The sequence below is a fragment of the Grus americana genome, chromosome 11 (assembly GCF_028858705.1).
Source record: "Grus americana isolate bGruAme1 chromosome 11, bGruAme1.mat, whole genome shotgun sequence".
Taxonomy (NCBI): Eukaryota; Metazoa; Chordata; class Aves; order Gruiformes; family Gruidae; genus Grus; species Grus americana.
The window spans coordinates 13,846,828-13,860,081 of record NC_072862.1 but is presented as its reverse complement, the minus strand read 5'-3'; the positions used below and the strand labels follow the sequence as shown (position 1 = coordinate 13,860,081).

At 59.2% G+C, this 13,254-nt stretch overlaps 1 protein-coding gene across 3 annotated transcripts in view; it reads left to right on the top strand.

Annotated features, from left to right (window-relative positions):
• Window positions 1–12,246, top strand: part of CELSR3 (cadherin EGF LAG seven-pass G-type receptor 3) — a 33,580-nt gene extending 21,334 nt beyond the window's left edge. For 2 of the 3 annotated variants that reach the window (XM_054838049.1, XM_054838048.1), the window contains 18 exons: window positions 111–320; window positions 792–975; window positions 1,498–1,647; window positions 1,858–2,038; window positions 2,306–2,473; window positions 2,805–2,931; window positions 3,108–3,314; window positions 3,421–3,595; window positions 4,143–4,255; window positions 4,565–4,644; window positions 5,270–5,396; window positions 6,059–6,172; window positions 6,350–6,486; window positions 6,581–6,687; window positions 7,395–7,568; window positions 7,712–7,912; window positions 8,094–9,174; window positions 9,848–12,246. In XM_054838049.1, the coding sequence (XP_054694024.1) occupies window positions 111–320; window positions 792–975; window positions 1,498–1,647; window positions 1,858–2,038; window positions 2,306–2,473; window positions 2,805–2,931; window positions 3,108–3,314; window positions 3,421–3,595; window positions 4,143–4,255; window positions 4,565–4,644; window positions 5,270–5,396; window positions 6,059–6,172; window positions 6,350–6,486; window positions 6,581–6,687; window positions 7,395–7,568; window positions 7,712–7,912; window positions 8,094–9,174; window positions 9,848–9,875 (3,564 nt within the window). In that variant the 3' untranslated portion in view covers window positions 9,876–12,246. Of the gene's footprint in view, window positions 1–110; window positions 321–791; window positions 976–1,497; window positions 1,648–1,857; window positions 2,039–2,305; window positions 2,474–2,804; window positions 2,932–3,107; window positions 3,315–3,420; window positions 3,596–4,142; window positions 4,256–4,564; window positions 4,645–5,269; window positions 5,397–6,058; window positions 6,173–6,349; window positions 6,487–6,580; window positions 6,688–7,394; window positions 7,569–7,711; window positions 7,913–8,093; window positions 9,175–9,847 lie in introns of those variants that run through there. The other variant, XR_008578797.1, reaches the window with a different exon arrangement.
• The last annotated feature ends 1,008 nt before the right edge of the window (window positions 12,247–13,254 follow it).

The following is a 13,254-nucleotide window of genomic DNA, read 5'->3' as shown; positions in this document are numbered from 1 at the left end:
GTGCCATGGTTTCAAAAATCATCTCTGGGCCAAGCAGGGTCTGCAGCATCCCAGTTTCCCAGGAAGGAACCGCTTAATTGTTTGATCCCCTCCTTTCTCCCCATTGGCAGCTGGAGGGTTTGGAGAGGAATGAGACTGAGCTCAACACGATTGAAGCCAAGAAGCTGGCCCACCAGCTCCGGGCTGTGACAGACCACATGGACCACTACTTTGGCAACGACGTGCACATCGCTTTTCGCCTGCTATCCCGCCTCATGGCCTTTGAGAGCCGGCAGCATGGCTTTGGCCTGACAGCCACGCAGGATGCCCACTTCAATGAGGTGAGTCCTTCCCCCTGATCAGGGTGGCTTCTGATGCTGCTTCTCTTTATCAGCCACCCTGAGCTGAGGGGGATCAAGGATGTTGTGAGACCACGTCAGGAGCACTAGGCTCACCAGTGCCACACAGACATTGACCCACAGAAGCAAGACCCGTGGAAGTCACCTGTGTGGTCAGGGCTGGAGCTCAGGGTGGATGAGGAGAGGCAGCGAGCTGGGTTTGCTCAGCCTGAGGAAGGGAGGGCAAAGGGAGGTCTTATTGCTGCCTGCAAGTCCCTCATGGCAGGGGTGCAGGGAAGATGTCTCTGCAGGACACTGGCTGATGACCATTGAGGGTGGGGGTCTGTCGTAGCAGAAAGTACCCCTCTTCTGCAGCTGGGCAGAGAGCACAGTGCTGCAGCCTGGGGGTTGTCAGGACAGGGCCCAAAGGCAATGCTTCCCTCACCCTTCTGCCCCCATGTCTCTCCCATGCAGAACCTCCTGCGTGCAGGCAGCTCTGTGCTGGCACCCGAGAACCGGGAGCACTGGGCCATGCTGCCACACAGTGAGCACGGCAGTGCCAGCCTCATGGAGCAGCTGCGGGACTACTCGGGCACGCTGGCCAGCAACATGAAACTCACCTACCTCAACCCTGTCGGTGTTGTCACCCCCAACATCAGTGAGTAGGATCCAGCTGGCGTTGAGGGCTGGTTGGGGTGGTGCAGAGGCACTCTTCCATCACAGCCTGTCCCCTTCTCCTCATCTCGCTGTACCTTAGCAAGGGTGATAACAGGCTCTTCTTCTCCATAGTGGCTCTCTCAAACATGGGGAGGTGTTCGTGAGAGACATCCTGGTTCCACAACTGCCTGGAGCAGCACACACACCACCAAGAGCCAGCAGAGCCAGGAGTGTGCTCCCCAGTCCCTGTTACCCCCAGTCCAACCTGAGTCTCTAGTGAAAAAGCCACTGGCCCCAGTGGCAGAGGTAGCCTGTCCTACAGCAGAGCAAGGATCTGGGCTGGGAAGAAGCGCTGTAGATGCTGGGATCTCACGTCATGCCCAACCACGGGACATACCTACAACCCAGCCTGTGGCTCATACAGTCCTTTTGCTGATGATTTCAAATCTGGGGTGCTCTAGAGCATGGTTACCCTCCAGGTGTCCATCCTAGAGCTGACTTTCACTCCTTTGCTCCTCCACAGTGCTGAGCATCGATCGCATGGAGAACCATTCCCATATCCGCCGGCGCTACCCTCGATACCACAGCAGCCTCTTCCGGGGCCAGCCCGCCTGGGACCCCCACACCCATGTTGTGCTGCCGCTGTCGGTGCTGAGCCCCCCAAAAGCTGAAGGTGAGCATGTGAGCATCGCTCAGGGAACAGCGTGGGTGGGCATGGAAGGGAAGATGTGCCCCTACTGAGACCTGGCTCTGTCAGAGGTCCATAAGTCACCTCTGGTAGCACAGAGCTTCTGACTTTACCACATCCCAAAGGCTCCTGGTGGGCTCACAAGCCGCCTTCAGAGCAGTGTGTGTGTTCTCACCATCCCCTTGTGTGCCTCAGCTGCCCCCATGGCAGTGCCCACACCGGCTGGGGGCGAAGGGAACTACACTCTGGAGAACTCCTCCCCGAGGCAGGTACTGCCAGAGCCCGAGCCTGCTCTCACTGTGATCATCCTCATCATGTACCGCACCCTGGGGGTGCTGCTGCCTGCACGCTACCAGGTGGATCGCCGCAGTGTCAGGTATGTCCTGCTCCCCTTTGCCCTCCACAGTAGAGAGAAGCCGGCTGGACTCTGCCCTCTCCAGCAGTTGCTGAGTCTGTACATAATGGCTTGGGTTTGGTTCCCGGCCAGATGGTCCTGTGGTGCTCTGCCCCATGTTTCCCAACCCTTCGGTGTGGGCTGGGCAGAGCTGTCCCTTCTGAGACGTCAATGCCAGACATCTGGGAAGTCCCCAGAGGGCTGCAGCTGCCAGGCATGGTGAAGGCAGAGCTCCATTGCTCCTTGCAGGCTCCCCAAGAATCCCGTGATGAACTCCCCCATCGTGAGTGTGTCTTTGTTCAGCAATCACACCTTCCTACGGGGGCCCCTGGACACCCCTCTCATTCTGGAATTTCACCTGCTGGAGACGGCCAACAGAAGCAAACCTCTCTGCGTCCAGTGGAACCACTCCAACCTGTGAGTCGAGCACAGCTGGGCCATTCTCTCTGAGCTGCTTTCCTTAGTCACCTCTTCGTTCCCCGAGTTTCCCTGGCCATGACAGGCCGTGTGCCTGGACAGCACTGGGACGTGGGGGTTTCCGCTCTCTCCCAAGGGGTTCATTCATGGTGGGAGGGCACAGCAGGGTCCCTGCAGGGCTCTGGCTCCAGTACTTCAGCTGTAGGAGTGCAGTTGTATCTGCTGGTAGAAAAAGCCTTGCCAATCACCCCTCTTCTCTATGGTTCCTTCCCCACACACCACACTCATCTGTCTTCTCTCCTAAGTGCGCTCTGCTTTTTGGTGGCTGCAGGACCAACCCCTCCGGCTTCTGGACAGCCAGGGACTGTGAGCTTGTGTACCGAAACACCACACACGTCCACTGCCAGTGCTCCCAGTTTGGCACCTTTGGGGTTCTGATGGACAGCTCACACCGAGAGGTAACCTTGGCCTGCGGGGCTGTGGGCGGTGGTGGAGCTGTTAGCCACTGGGTCCCAGAATAAGCAGGCACAGGCAGAAAATTCCCTGTAGGACACAAGTAGAGTTTCAGGGCTCAGCAGGCTTCCCGTGTCTCCCTTAACACTGCCATTTGCCTTTTGGTTTTCTGCTGCTGCAGCAACTGGAAGGTGACCTGGAGACATTGGCAATTGTCACCTATTCCTTGGTGTCTCTCTCCTTGGTGGCTCTGCTGCTGACCTTCTCCTTCCTGACCTGCCTCAAAGGCCTCAGGTCCAACACACGTGGCATCCACTCCAACATATCAGTCACCCTCTTCTTCTCTGAGCTGCTCTTTCTCCTGGGCATCAACCGCACCGAGAACCAGGTCTGTGGGCTTGAACAAGCATGCCCATGGGGTGGGAGCAAGGCGTGGATGATGTAGTTAGTGTTGGCACAGTGAGACCATCTCTGAGTGGCTTTTATCTCCCCAGTTTCTTTGCACTGTGATTGCCATCCTCCTCCACTGCTTCTTCCTCTCCACCTTCGCCTGGCTCTTTGTCCAGGGCCTCCACATTTACCGCATGCAAACCGAAGCCCGCAATGTCAACTTTGGGGCCATGCGTTTCTACTATGCCATCGGCTGGGGAGTACCTGCCATCATCACTGGTAAGAGCTGCTTGTCCTACAGCCATGCCAAAAGCGGTGGTTCTCAGCAGCTTCCTGATCCCGTGGTGTTGCCTGGCTCACTTACCCGGTGTGGAGAGCTGAGGGTGGGCTTGCCACGGCCAGCAGTGTTGTTGTGGTCAACTGAGGACCACATATCAAGGGCTGTCATCTTGCCTTCTGGGGAGAAGTAATTCCTCAGCACCTCTCCCCATGGCTTGTTCGATGGGCACAGGGCTTCTGCTGTCCCAGAGCTTGTGGTTAAGGTCTCCTGGTTTCCCAGTCCTGCATGCTTGGGTGACCTAACATTGAATGCCTGCTGGGCTGGGCTGCGTCAGGGATGCCTGGAGAAAACGTGATAAAGGCCCTGATGCTGGGGCTTGCAGTCCTACTCTTTATAAGTAGTTCCCTGGGGCAGGGAAGACTCTGCACAGGGCAAGGAGCAGGGAGAGAGCCCCTTCACGGCCTTCAGTGCTGGGATGGGATCAACATGGTTTGGACAAGTCTAAGGCTGCTGGGTCTGGACCTGACCTCTTCCTTCCTCCTGCAGGGCTGGCCGTTGGCCTGGATCCTGAGGGATATGGGAACCCCGACTTCTGCTGGATTTCCATTCATGATAAGCTGGTCTGGAGCTTTGCAGGCCCCATTACTGTCGTCATTGTGGTAAAACCCTGTCCTGTTTCACCCACAGCCCTCTCCTGTCTCCCTTCTCCGCACCGTGGGCACTTGCCCCTTCTTGGCTGTCCACTGCCTGCCCCCTTCTCTGTACTCTCCTTTCTCAGTTAGAGGCCCTCTCTCTGTCCCTCCTCGCTCCAGCCAAACCCAGGGGAGGCCATGGCTCAGGTGTTAAGGGGAAAGGAGGGGATGTTCGCATGGGCCTGGTGGACCCGGAGTCTGCCCACGCTCTGCGCTAGGGATGTCAGGTCAGAGCCAGCCCTTGGCACAGCTTCTAATCAGGGCCAATGCTTTCAGATGAATGGGGTCATGTTCCTGCTTGTGGCCAAGATGTCCTGTTCCCCAGGCCAAAAGGAGACCAAGAAGAAATCGGTTCTGTGAGTATTAGTGGCCAAACTCCCAGCAGAGCTCCTGTGGCTCATGGTTTTTAGCGTTTTCAGTGACCATCCTCCCTCTTCCACCATCGCAGAGTGCATCAGTGTCAGCCTTGCAGCCGCTCTCCTGTCCCACACCCGCCAGCTGCATTAACCCTTCCTAAACTTTGTCCTTTCTTCTGCATCTCCACACCATCCTGCAAGCCTGTCCCCCTTCACCACCTACCCTCACACCCCTCATGCCTGCTTGCATTCAACACTCCGCCCTTGCCGACTCTCAGCATCTGCTTCTTCTCCTACATGCTCCTTCTGAGACCTTTGCCCACTCCCTCCTGGGCCAGCCCCAGAGCTTGGCTCAGCTCTCTGTGGCTCCCAATGACCTGTGTTGTTTGGGCCCCTGTGTTTGCCATGTGTGATCCAGAAGGGAAGGCCTGGGAGCCGGGGGGAGCTGAACCGCTGTGCAGGGATGTGCCTGCAGTGCTGGGCACAGCAGGGAGGGCTGGGCAGGAGCGCGCTTTCCCCTCTGGATCTCTGTCTGTGAGCACTAGACTGTAGATTAACAATACGCACTAACCTCTCGGTGTGTGTCTGTGTGCCTGTCTGTCTGTCTGTCTCTCTCTCTCTCCAGCATGACGTTACGGAGCTCCTTTGTTCTGCTTCTAGTTATTAGCACTACCTGGCTTTTTGGCCTCTTGGCTGTCAACAACAGTGTCCTGGCTTTCCACTACCTCTACACTGTCCTCTGCAGCTTCCAGGTAACTGCCCAGCCTCTGCCAGGGGAGGGCACGGGTCAGCCCAGGAGGGCGTCCCTGTAGTCCCTACAGCCATCTGTGGAGAGCGGGTGCCCTGCGCTGAGCCCCCAGCTTCCTCCTGGGCTCTTTGTCCCTTCTACTGTCACCTCTGCAGCAGGGGGTGACTCCTGCCAGTCCTTGCTCCTGTGCCCGTGGTGAATGGTGGCATGGAGAAGGAGGTGGCTGCAAGGAGCTTGGTTGAGAGGTGACATCCAAGGGGCAGCAAGGACCATCTTTGGAGGGAAGGGCTCTCCATACTCTCAGAGGGCAGAGCAAGAGAGCAGCCTGCAACGGAGGTGTCAGACACCCCAAATATGACCCATGGCAACACCCTGCAGACTTCCTGCCACCACCGTGGCTGGTGTGGCTGCAGGGGACCCTGCCAGCTGCTCCTGGCTGCTGCCAGCCAGAAGGACAGCCCACCCTTTCCTCCCTTCACCCATGCCCACCATGGGGGTTAGCACCAATCAGTGTTGCGGGGCTCTTTGGTGCATCCGAGTCCTGGTGGACACCAGGGCTGACATGCTGGGCTCTGGAGGAGCCAGGGACCGTGCTGGTGCCGGTGCCACAGGCGAGCAGGTCGGCCAGCAGCAAGGGGCTGTCTCTCACGGCGTCTCTCCCCGCAGGGTCTGGCTGTGCTGGTCCTGTTCTGCGTGCTGAATGAGGAGGTGCGGGAGGCCTGGAAGCTGGCCTGCCTCAGCAAGAAGGGGCAGAACGAGGAAGCCACGAGGAGCACGCAGGTGGGTGAGAGCAGGAGCAGCCCAGGGATCTGGGGCAGGCTGCCTGCCCGGGACAGGAGCTGACATGGATGTCCCCGCTTCCCTGGGGGGATGGCAGGCGCGGGTGGGAAGGCTATCCCCTGGGCTGCTGTGGCACCTTCTTAACAGGGCGCGTGCCCTCTCTCCCCACCTCACCAGGGCCCCAATGCCTACAACAACACAGCGCTGTTTGAGGAGAGCGGGCTCATCCGCATCACCCTGGGGGCTTCCACCATCTCATCAGTGAGCAGCGTGCGCTCTGCCCGCACCCACTCCAGTCAGCGGGCTTACCTCAGGTAGGGAGCAGCGCAGGGCTCTGGGGTGCTGGGAGTGCTGGGGCAGAGCTGGGGGCTCCTGCCACTGTGACTGTTCGGGCCTCCTGTCTTTCAGAGACAACGTGACAGCACGTCAGGGCTCGGCCCTAGATCACAGCCTGCTGGCTCACGCTGGCCCCACAGACATCGACGTGGCCATGTTCCACCGTGATGCTGGGGGAGGTAAGGCTCAGCCCGGTGCCTGGGTTTGGGGTTGACCCCACGCATCCCGAATTAACTCCTAGTGTAAGGAAATCCTTTCCGGTGCAGGCTCTGGCTGCATAATTACATCCTTCACCCCATGTTGGGCTGTGACTCCCAAACATGCTGTGGATATGAGGGAGAGGCAGCAGCTGTGTTGCTTAGCACAGACTCCTCCCGGACAGATGGCAAAGGGCATAGCCAGTCTCCAGGGAGCTAGAAATGGAGGAGGCAAGAGTGGGGGCACAGGTTGTCACGGGGTCCCTGAGGACACTGGGTTCCCCAGTACAGCACAGGCCCTGAGCCACTGGAGTGAGACTGGTGGGAGGGACCTTCACAGCGCACGGGACAGGCGAGCAGAGGCTGAGGGAGGTGTGTTTGCTCAGCCTGGAGGAAGAGGAGGCAAAGGGGATCTTATGGCTACTTGCAACTGCCTTACAGGGAGGTGCAGCGACATGGAGCCAGGCTCCTCTCAGGGGCGCCTGGAGAAAGGGCAGGGGGAGCAGGCGCAGGCTGCTGCTGAGGGAAGGGCAGTGAGGGGTAAGGCAGGCTGTTGTCCTCATGAGGGTTGTCAGCCCTGGGCTGGTTCTGCCTTCCTGGAGGCAGTCAGAGCCCAGCTGGCCCTGCCACCAGGAGCCTCCCGTGCCTTCATTCCAAATGTCTCCCCAACACACACCATGTCCCTGCAGACCAGGACTCAGACTCGGACAGTGATCTGTCTCTGGATGAAGAGCGCAGCCTCTCCATCCCGTCCTCGGAGAGCGAGGAGAACGTGCGCCTGCGGGGCCGCTTCCAGCGCCAGTTCAAGCGGGCGGCACACAGCGAACGCCTCCTCACTAACCCTGCCAACACCACTCCCAAAGGCAAGTCCCAGGGGCTCTGGCAGGGGAAGGGGTGAGCTCACGTCTGCGGGGGCCAGGCCGTGTCTTGCGATGGCTTCGTTTGCCCCTTACAGAAGTATTCTCTCCCTCTTCCCCTGGGCCCCTTTTGCTGTGTCCTTCACCAGATGTGGATGGCAATGACCTCATGTCTTACTGGCCAGCTCTGGGCGAGTGTGAGGTTCACCCCTGCTCCCTGCAGAAGTGGGGCTCTGAGCGGAAGTTGGGGTTTGACATCAACAAGGACGCAGCGAACAATAATCAGCCGGACCTGGCCTTGACCAGCGGGGATGAGAACTCCCTCACCCAGACCCAACGGCAAAGAAAAGGTAATGGCCTGGAGCAAGCAGGCAAGGGTAGCCTTGCCTGTCTCAGGTTGACGTGGCCCTGGAATGCTCAGCAACAGATCCATCTTGTCGTGTCCTCAGGGAGGTATGGCTTATCTCCCCTGGCTTTCGTGCTTTTTTTACTGTTACACAAAGATTTGACTTCTCTTTCTGTCCGGTGCAGGGATTTTGAAGAACCGCCTCCAGTACCCTCCGACTCTCCAAGGCCTGCCATCCGTTGGCAGAATGACCAACGAGCTAACATGGTACAAGACCTCCACACTGGGTCACAGGGCTGTCCCTGCTGCCTCCTACGGCAGGATCTACTCTGGGGCAGGCAGTCTGTCACAGCCAGCCAGCCGGTACTCGTCACGGGAGCAGCTTGACATGCTGATGAGGAGACAGATGTCCCGGGAGCAGCTGAGCAGACACAACTCAGGAGAGTGCTTGGAAGCTGTGCCCAGCCGGCATGGGTCCAGGGAGGAGCTGGACACTATCCCCAGCAGGCGTGGGTCTACTGAACACTTGGAAAGTATCCCGAGCAGACATGGGTCTAGGGAAAACTTGGATCTACTTGCTGCTAGGCCCAGTCAGAGAGATCATGGGAACACGCTGCCGCGGAGGCAGGGCTCCAGAGACCAGCTTGAGACTTTACCCTGCAGATTTGGGTCAAGAGAGCAACTAGACTGTGGGTCAGTAAGAGAGGTCTCGAGAGAGTGGCTAAACACCTTGCCAAGTAGGCAAGTGTCCAGAGACCGAATAGACACGTTGCCAAGTCGAGATACTTCTCGAGAACAATTGAATTTGCTTTCTAGAAGACAGCCTTCAAGGGACCAGCTAGCATCGGCTAGACAAACTTCAAGGGAGCAGCTGGACTTTCTCTCCAGAAGATCTAATTCCAGAGAGCCTCTGGACACAGTGCCTAGCAGGCATCCATCGCAGGACAACCTGGGGAGTCTCTCTAGGAGGCAGCTGTCTAGGGAAAGCCTAGAGCCACTGTCAAGGAGACAGCCTTCTAGAGAGAACCTGGAGGCCGTTCCCAGCCGACATCCTTCCACTGAACAGTTAGATATCCTTTCTTCCATCCTTGCTTCTTTCAACTCCTCCGTCCTGTCTTCGGTGCAATCTTCCAGCACGCCTTCAGGCCCCCAGACCACTGCCACCCCCTCTGCCGTGCAGACCTCCTCGATGCCCTCCGCAATGTGCCCCTCGACGCCTCGCTCCACCACCTCCCACAGCATTTCAGAGCTGTCACCAGACTCAGAGTAAGTGTGTCCCTTCCTTACCTGGGCCTTGTTCAGCTGGTCTTGTGCATCATCCAGCTGCCTGGCTTCTTCCCAAAGAGGGTTTGGTTTGGGGGGGGAGGGCTGTGTAAGGGTGAGCCCCCAGGGTGTCTGGCAGGTGTCCCCTAGTCCTGAATAGTGACCAGGCAGGGAGGACCCTTGGGTGTGAGAGCTCCAGGCTCTTGCAGTGTGGCGTGAGCAGAAATATCAGTGTATTTGAGTCTGCCTGCTCTGCCAGAAGTGATGGCTCTCACTTGTGGGGCTCAGGGAAGATGCTTCGTGCAGCCAGGCTGACCTTATGACTGGGCCCCTGGCTCAGTGCCGGCTGTAAGTCCCAGTGAGTGGATGTGTGCGAGGGCCAGGCTGGCTGGAGGGGAGGAGGGGGCCCAAGTCCTGTGGGAGCCCTGCCTGCCCCAGCCACATTTCTCCCCAAGGACCCTGTCCCAATCTGTCATTTCTTCTCCAGCTCTGCTCCCTGCTGGTGCTGCTCCTGTCCCATCTTTCCTCTTCCCTAACTCAGGGACTTGAGACAGTTGTTCCTGCCCTCACACAGGAGTGGGTTTCTGCCCTGTCCCCATCTGGCATAGCTGGGGGAAGCAGTGGGAGCCCAGGGGAGATGCCACGGCTTAACGCTGTTTTTCTTTCCTCCGAGAAGAATAACGAGAAATGAGGGCCATTCCTGAGGGGCTGAAGCTGTCCACAAGAGAGACAGAAGAAGCAGGGCCCTTCGCCTAGCCAGGCGCTGCCAGCTGAGGTTTGGTGTCCCCAGTGGGCAGGGGCCAGAACTGATGGTGGTCAGAGGCCCAAAACCGACCCTGCCTTCCCCTGCCCTCCGGGCTGAGGGGCCGGCAGCCCGCGCCACCCACTGCCGAGAGCCTTTGGGCTCTCGGCTGCCGCCTGCTCCCCGTTGCCTGCCTGGCATGACAGGTACGGCAGGAGCCTGCTGGGGTGAGGGTGGTGTCTCTGACCCCCTGGGGACGAACTCTTCCTCTGCGACATGTTTGTACGCAGGGTGTGCGTGTGTGTGTGTGTGTGTAGGGTGGGCAGGGGCAGGGGGATGGAAACGGAGCCCAGGACGTCGGGGCGGGGGAGGGTTTTCTACTTTTTTGTATCTTTGTAATCAGAGAGAAGAGAAATTTCTATGGTTATTTTTACGGATGGTCTGTTCCCGGGACCTGGAGCATTTGTTTCACCAACAGCCCTTTGCCAGCTTCCCTGGGGGTACCAGGGACCGCAATCCCAGTGGACTGGAGAGACAGTGCCAGGCAGCCCTTACGGCTGTGCCAGCACTGCTTCATCCCATGCCCATTGTGGGGCAGCTGGCCCCGCTGCCCCTTTCGCCCTCTCACCGTGCAGCTCCACACATGTCTCGGTGCCGTCCTCCTGCCTGGCATCCCTCCGCCCCCTGCGGCTGTGCTGGCCCCGCAGCCAGGCTTCCCCCTGCCCTCCTGTGGGACCCCCTCGGGGCTGCCCCCCATCCATGAGCCGGGGCTTTATGCCAGCGAGAGCACAAGCGAGTGGGGTAGCAAATTCGGCACTAGGGACCCACTGGGGGAGGAAACAAGCTTTGCTGCTCAGTCCCATCCTGTACCAGGATGGTACCACTCTTACAAGCGCTGGTTTCCTCCGCTCAGCAAATGAGCACTGTGTTTTATCCACTGTATGTTGTGCTCTTTAACCTGCGTGTTAGAGAGCAAACTTCTGTTGGTTTGTGGGTCCAGGCAAGGCGCTGGATGACCCTAGCCCTGCTCAGCAGCAGACTAGGCTGTTCCCAGAGCCTGTGCTTGCCCTGCGGAGGATTAGCATCCACAGGAACATGATGTGTCTCCAGTCTCGGGGTCCAGCATTGCCCACAGAAGTTGTATCTAGCTGATTCCCTGTGGGCTCTGCATACATATGCTCACATCCCTGCGCTCTCTGACTGGCAGAGGACCCCAGCTCAGAGTGGCCTGGATTTTGGGAGACAGAGATAAACAGCACTTTGCCCTCTCTGGAAATTCAGGCCACCCTGTTGGTTTCTCTGCTCTGCTGGGGGCCTGGCTCCAGGTTCCCACTGGTCCTGCAGCAAGGTGACGCTCCTCTGTGCCTATCCCAGCCTTGGGCCAGGGGCAACCGGCCTGGGGGGCCGGCACGCTCCTTTTCACCCGCCGAGCGTGGTGCCTCTGCTCGGCTGCCCCCGTGGTGCTTTTGGGGCTGTGTGACAGCACGCTCCTTACTGCCTTACTACCACACTGCTGTAGCTTCTTACTGCAGCCCAGCCTGATGTGTTTACAGGAGAGGACTTGTGCCGCTGTCCTCCGGGCCCCCAAGGAGGCCACGGCCTCTTGGCTACGTCCCTGAGTCAGCAGGGAGAGCATGGAGGGAACAGTAGGGCTGGGTGGTGGGCCTGGCAGGGACTGCCTGCCCCTGGCACAGCCCCAACGAGGCAGGCTCGCTGCTGCCCTTCCCCCCGGGACGGGGAGGGAAGGGCCTGCTGACATGTTTACATGCCACTGGGGACCAGTGTGCCGAGGGAAAGCCTGCTGGCCCCACATGCCAGGAACAGCCGGGCCCCTCCGTGCTGTCCATCTTTGCCTTCGGGAACAAGCTCGTTTACATGTTTCTCTCTGGCTGCACAGCGCCGGCACCGGAGTCCTGGAGTCCTGTCCCTGCTGCGCCACAGGGCCCATGTTTCTGCCAAGTTGGGCATGGGGGTTCTTTGTGCTGGTGCCAAACGGAGAGCAAGTGACAAGTGCCAAAAAAGAAGAGAGCAGCAGAGCTGGTGGCTGTCCCTGCAGAGCCGGTGGCTGTCCTCACAGAGCTGGGCTGGTCAAGAAGCAGGAGTCAGTCTGCAGCCTGGTCCCTGATTGTAATGCTGTGGCCTGGGCTCTGGGGAGCACCCTCCTTGGGTTTGGGTTTGTTTCTTTCGGGGTTTGGTCGGTTTGGTTTTTTCCTCTCTCCATCTCCCGATTCTGTGGGTAGGGAGCAGGGAGATGCCCACGCTCCCCCCCCCTTCCCCCCGGCTGTGTAAAAGTGTATCATGGAAGCGCCAGATTTGGAAGTAAAAGTCTATGAAATGGTGCTGGCTTCTCTACTGTCTCCCTGCGCCTGGGGCTTGGGGTGCCTGGCTGGGGCTGCAGGTGCAGGGGCTGCGGGTGCAGGGGCTGTAGGCGCAGTGCCTGGGCTTGGGGTGATGCTGGGAGGGGGCTTGGGTAGGAGCTCACAGCCAGCTCCTAGGATGAAGGGGAGTCGCTGTGGCTTGGGGTGAAGTGACTTCTGGTGACAGGGACTTCAGGTGCTGCCAGTTGCTTGAACTTGACTGTGTCCAGGCCAGTTCACCCAGAGATGGGGTTGGCTGCGGTGGTACACCATGGCCCCAGCCCTGGCTGGCACGTCTGCGGTGGCACCGTGGCTGTGGTTAGCCATGGGGCTTATGCCTGGCAGCAGCTGGCACCCATGGCCAGCAGCATGGGTGAGGCTAAGGGGAGAAAATCCACCATCGGAAGGCAGCGTGACCTCAGCGAGGCCAATCCGGACTGTGCGGAAGGGGAGAGAAACAGGAGGAGAGGCTGAGCGTGACCCTGGTGCCTTCCATCCCTTCCTTTCGTGCTGTTCAAGGGGAAAGAGCAGGTAAGCAAAGGGCGGTATTGATCCACGGCACCCTGAGCAAGGGTCACCATCATCACCCCTCGGTCCCTCATGGGCTTCCTCCTTAGTGCTGGTATGAGCCTGACCCAGCCCAGGGTGGCCCCTGAGCACCGGGGGGGCTGGGCTCATGCCCCATGTTGGCAGTGCTGGGGGGTCCAGTCCTGCCCTGCAGCCTTTCCTGAGGGTGGCCTGGGGGTGAGGAGCCAAGGAGAGCTGGCAGGGGGCGGGAGTGGCCAAGGGGGAGCCCTGGGCAGAGCAGCCAGCTCGGGCATGGGGGAAGGGCTGGAGGCTGGGGTGCAGGAAGCAGTGGCGCAGGATGGGGACCGGGAGCGGCGATAAGGAGGCAGTAAATGGCATCTGGTGTTATCAGTTGCTACCACTTGGGAGCCCTGTGACAGCCTCTGCTTCGGTCCCTGGTGAGCAGATAAACGATAG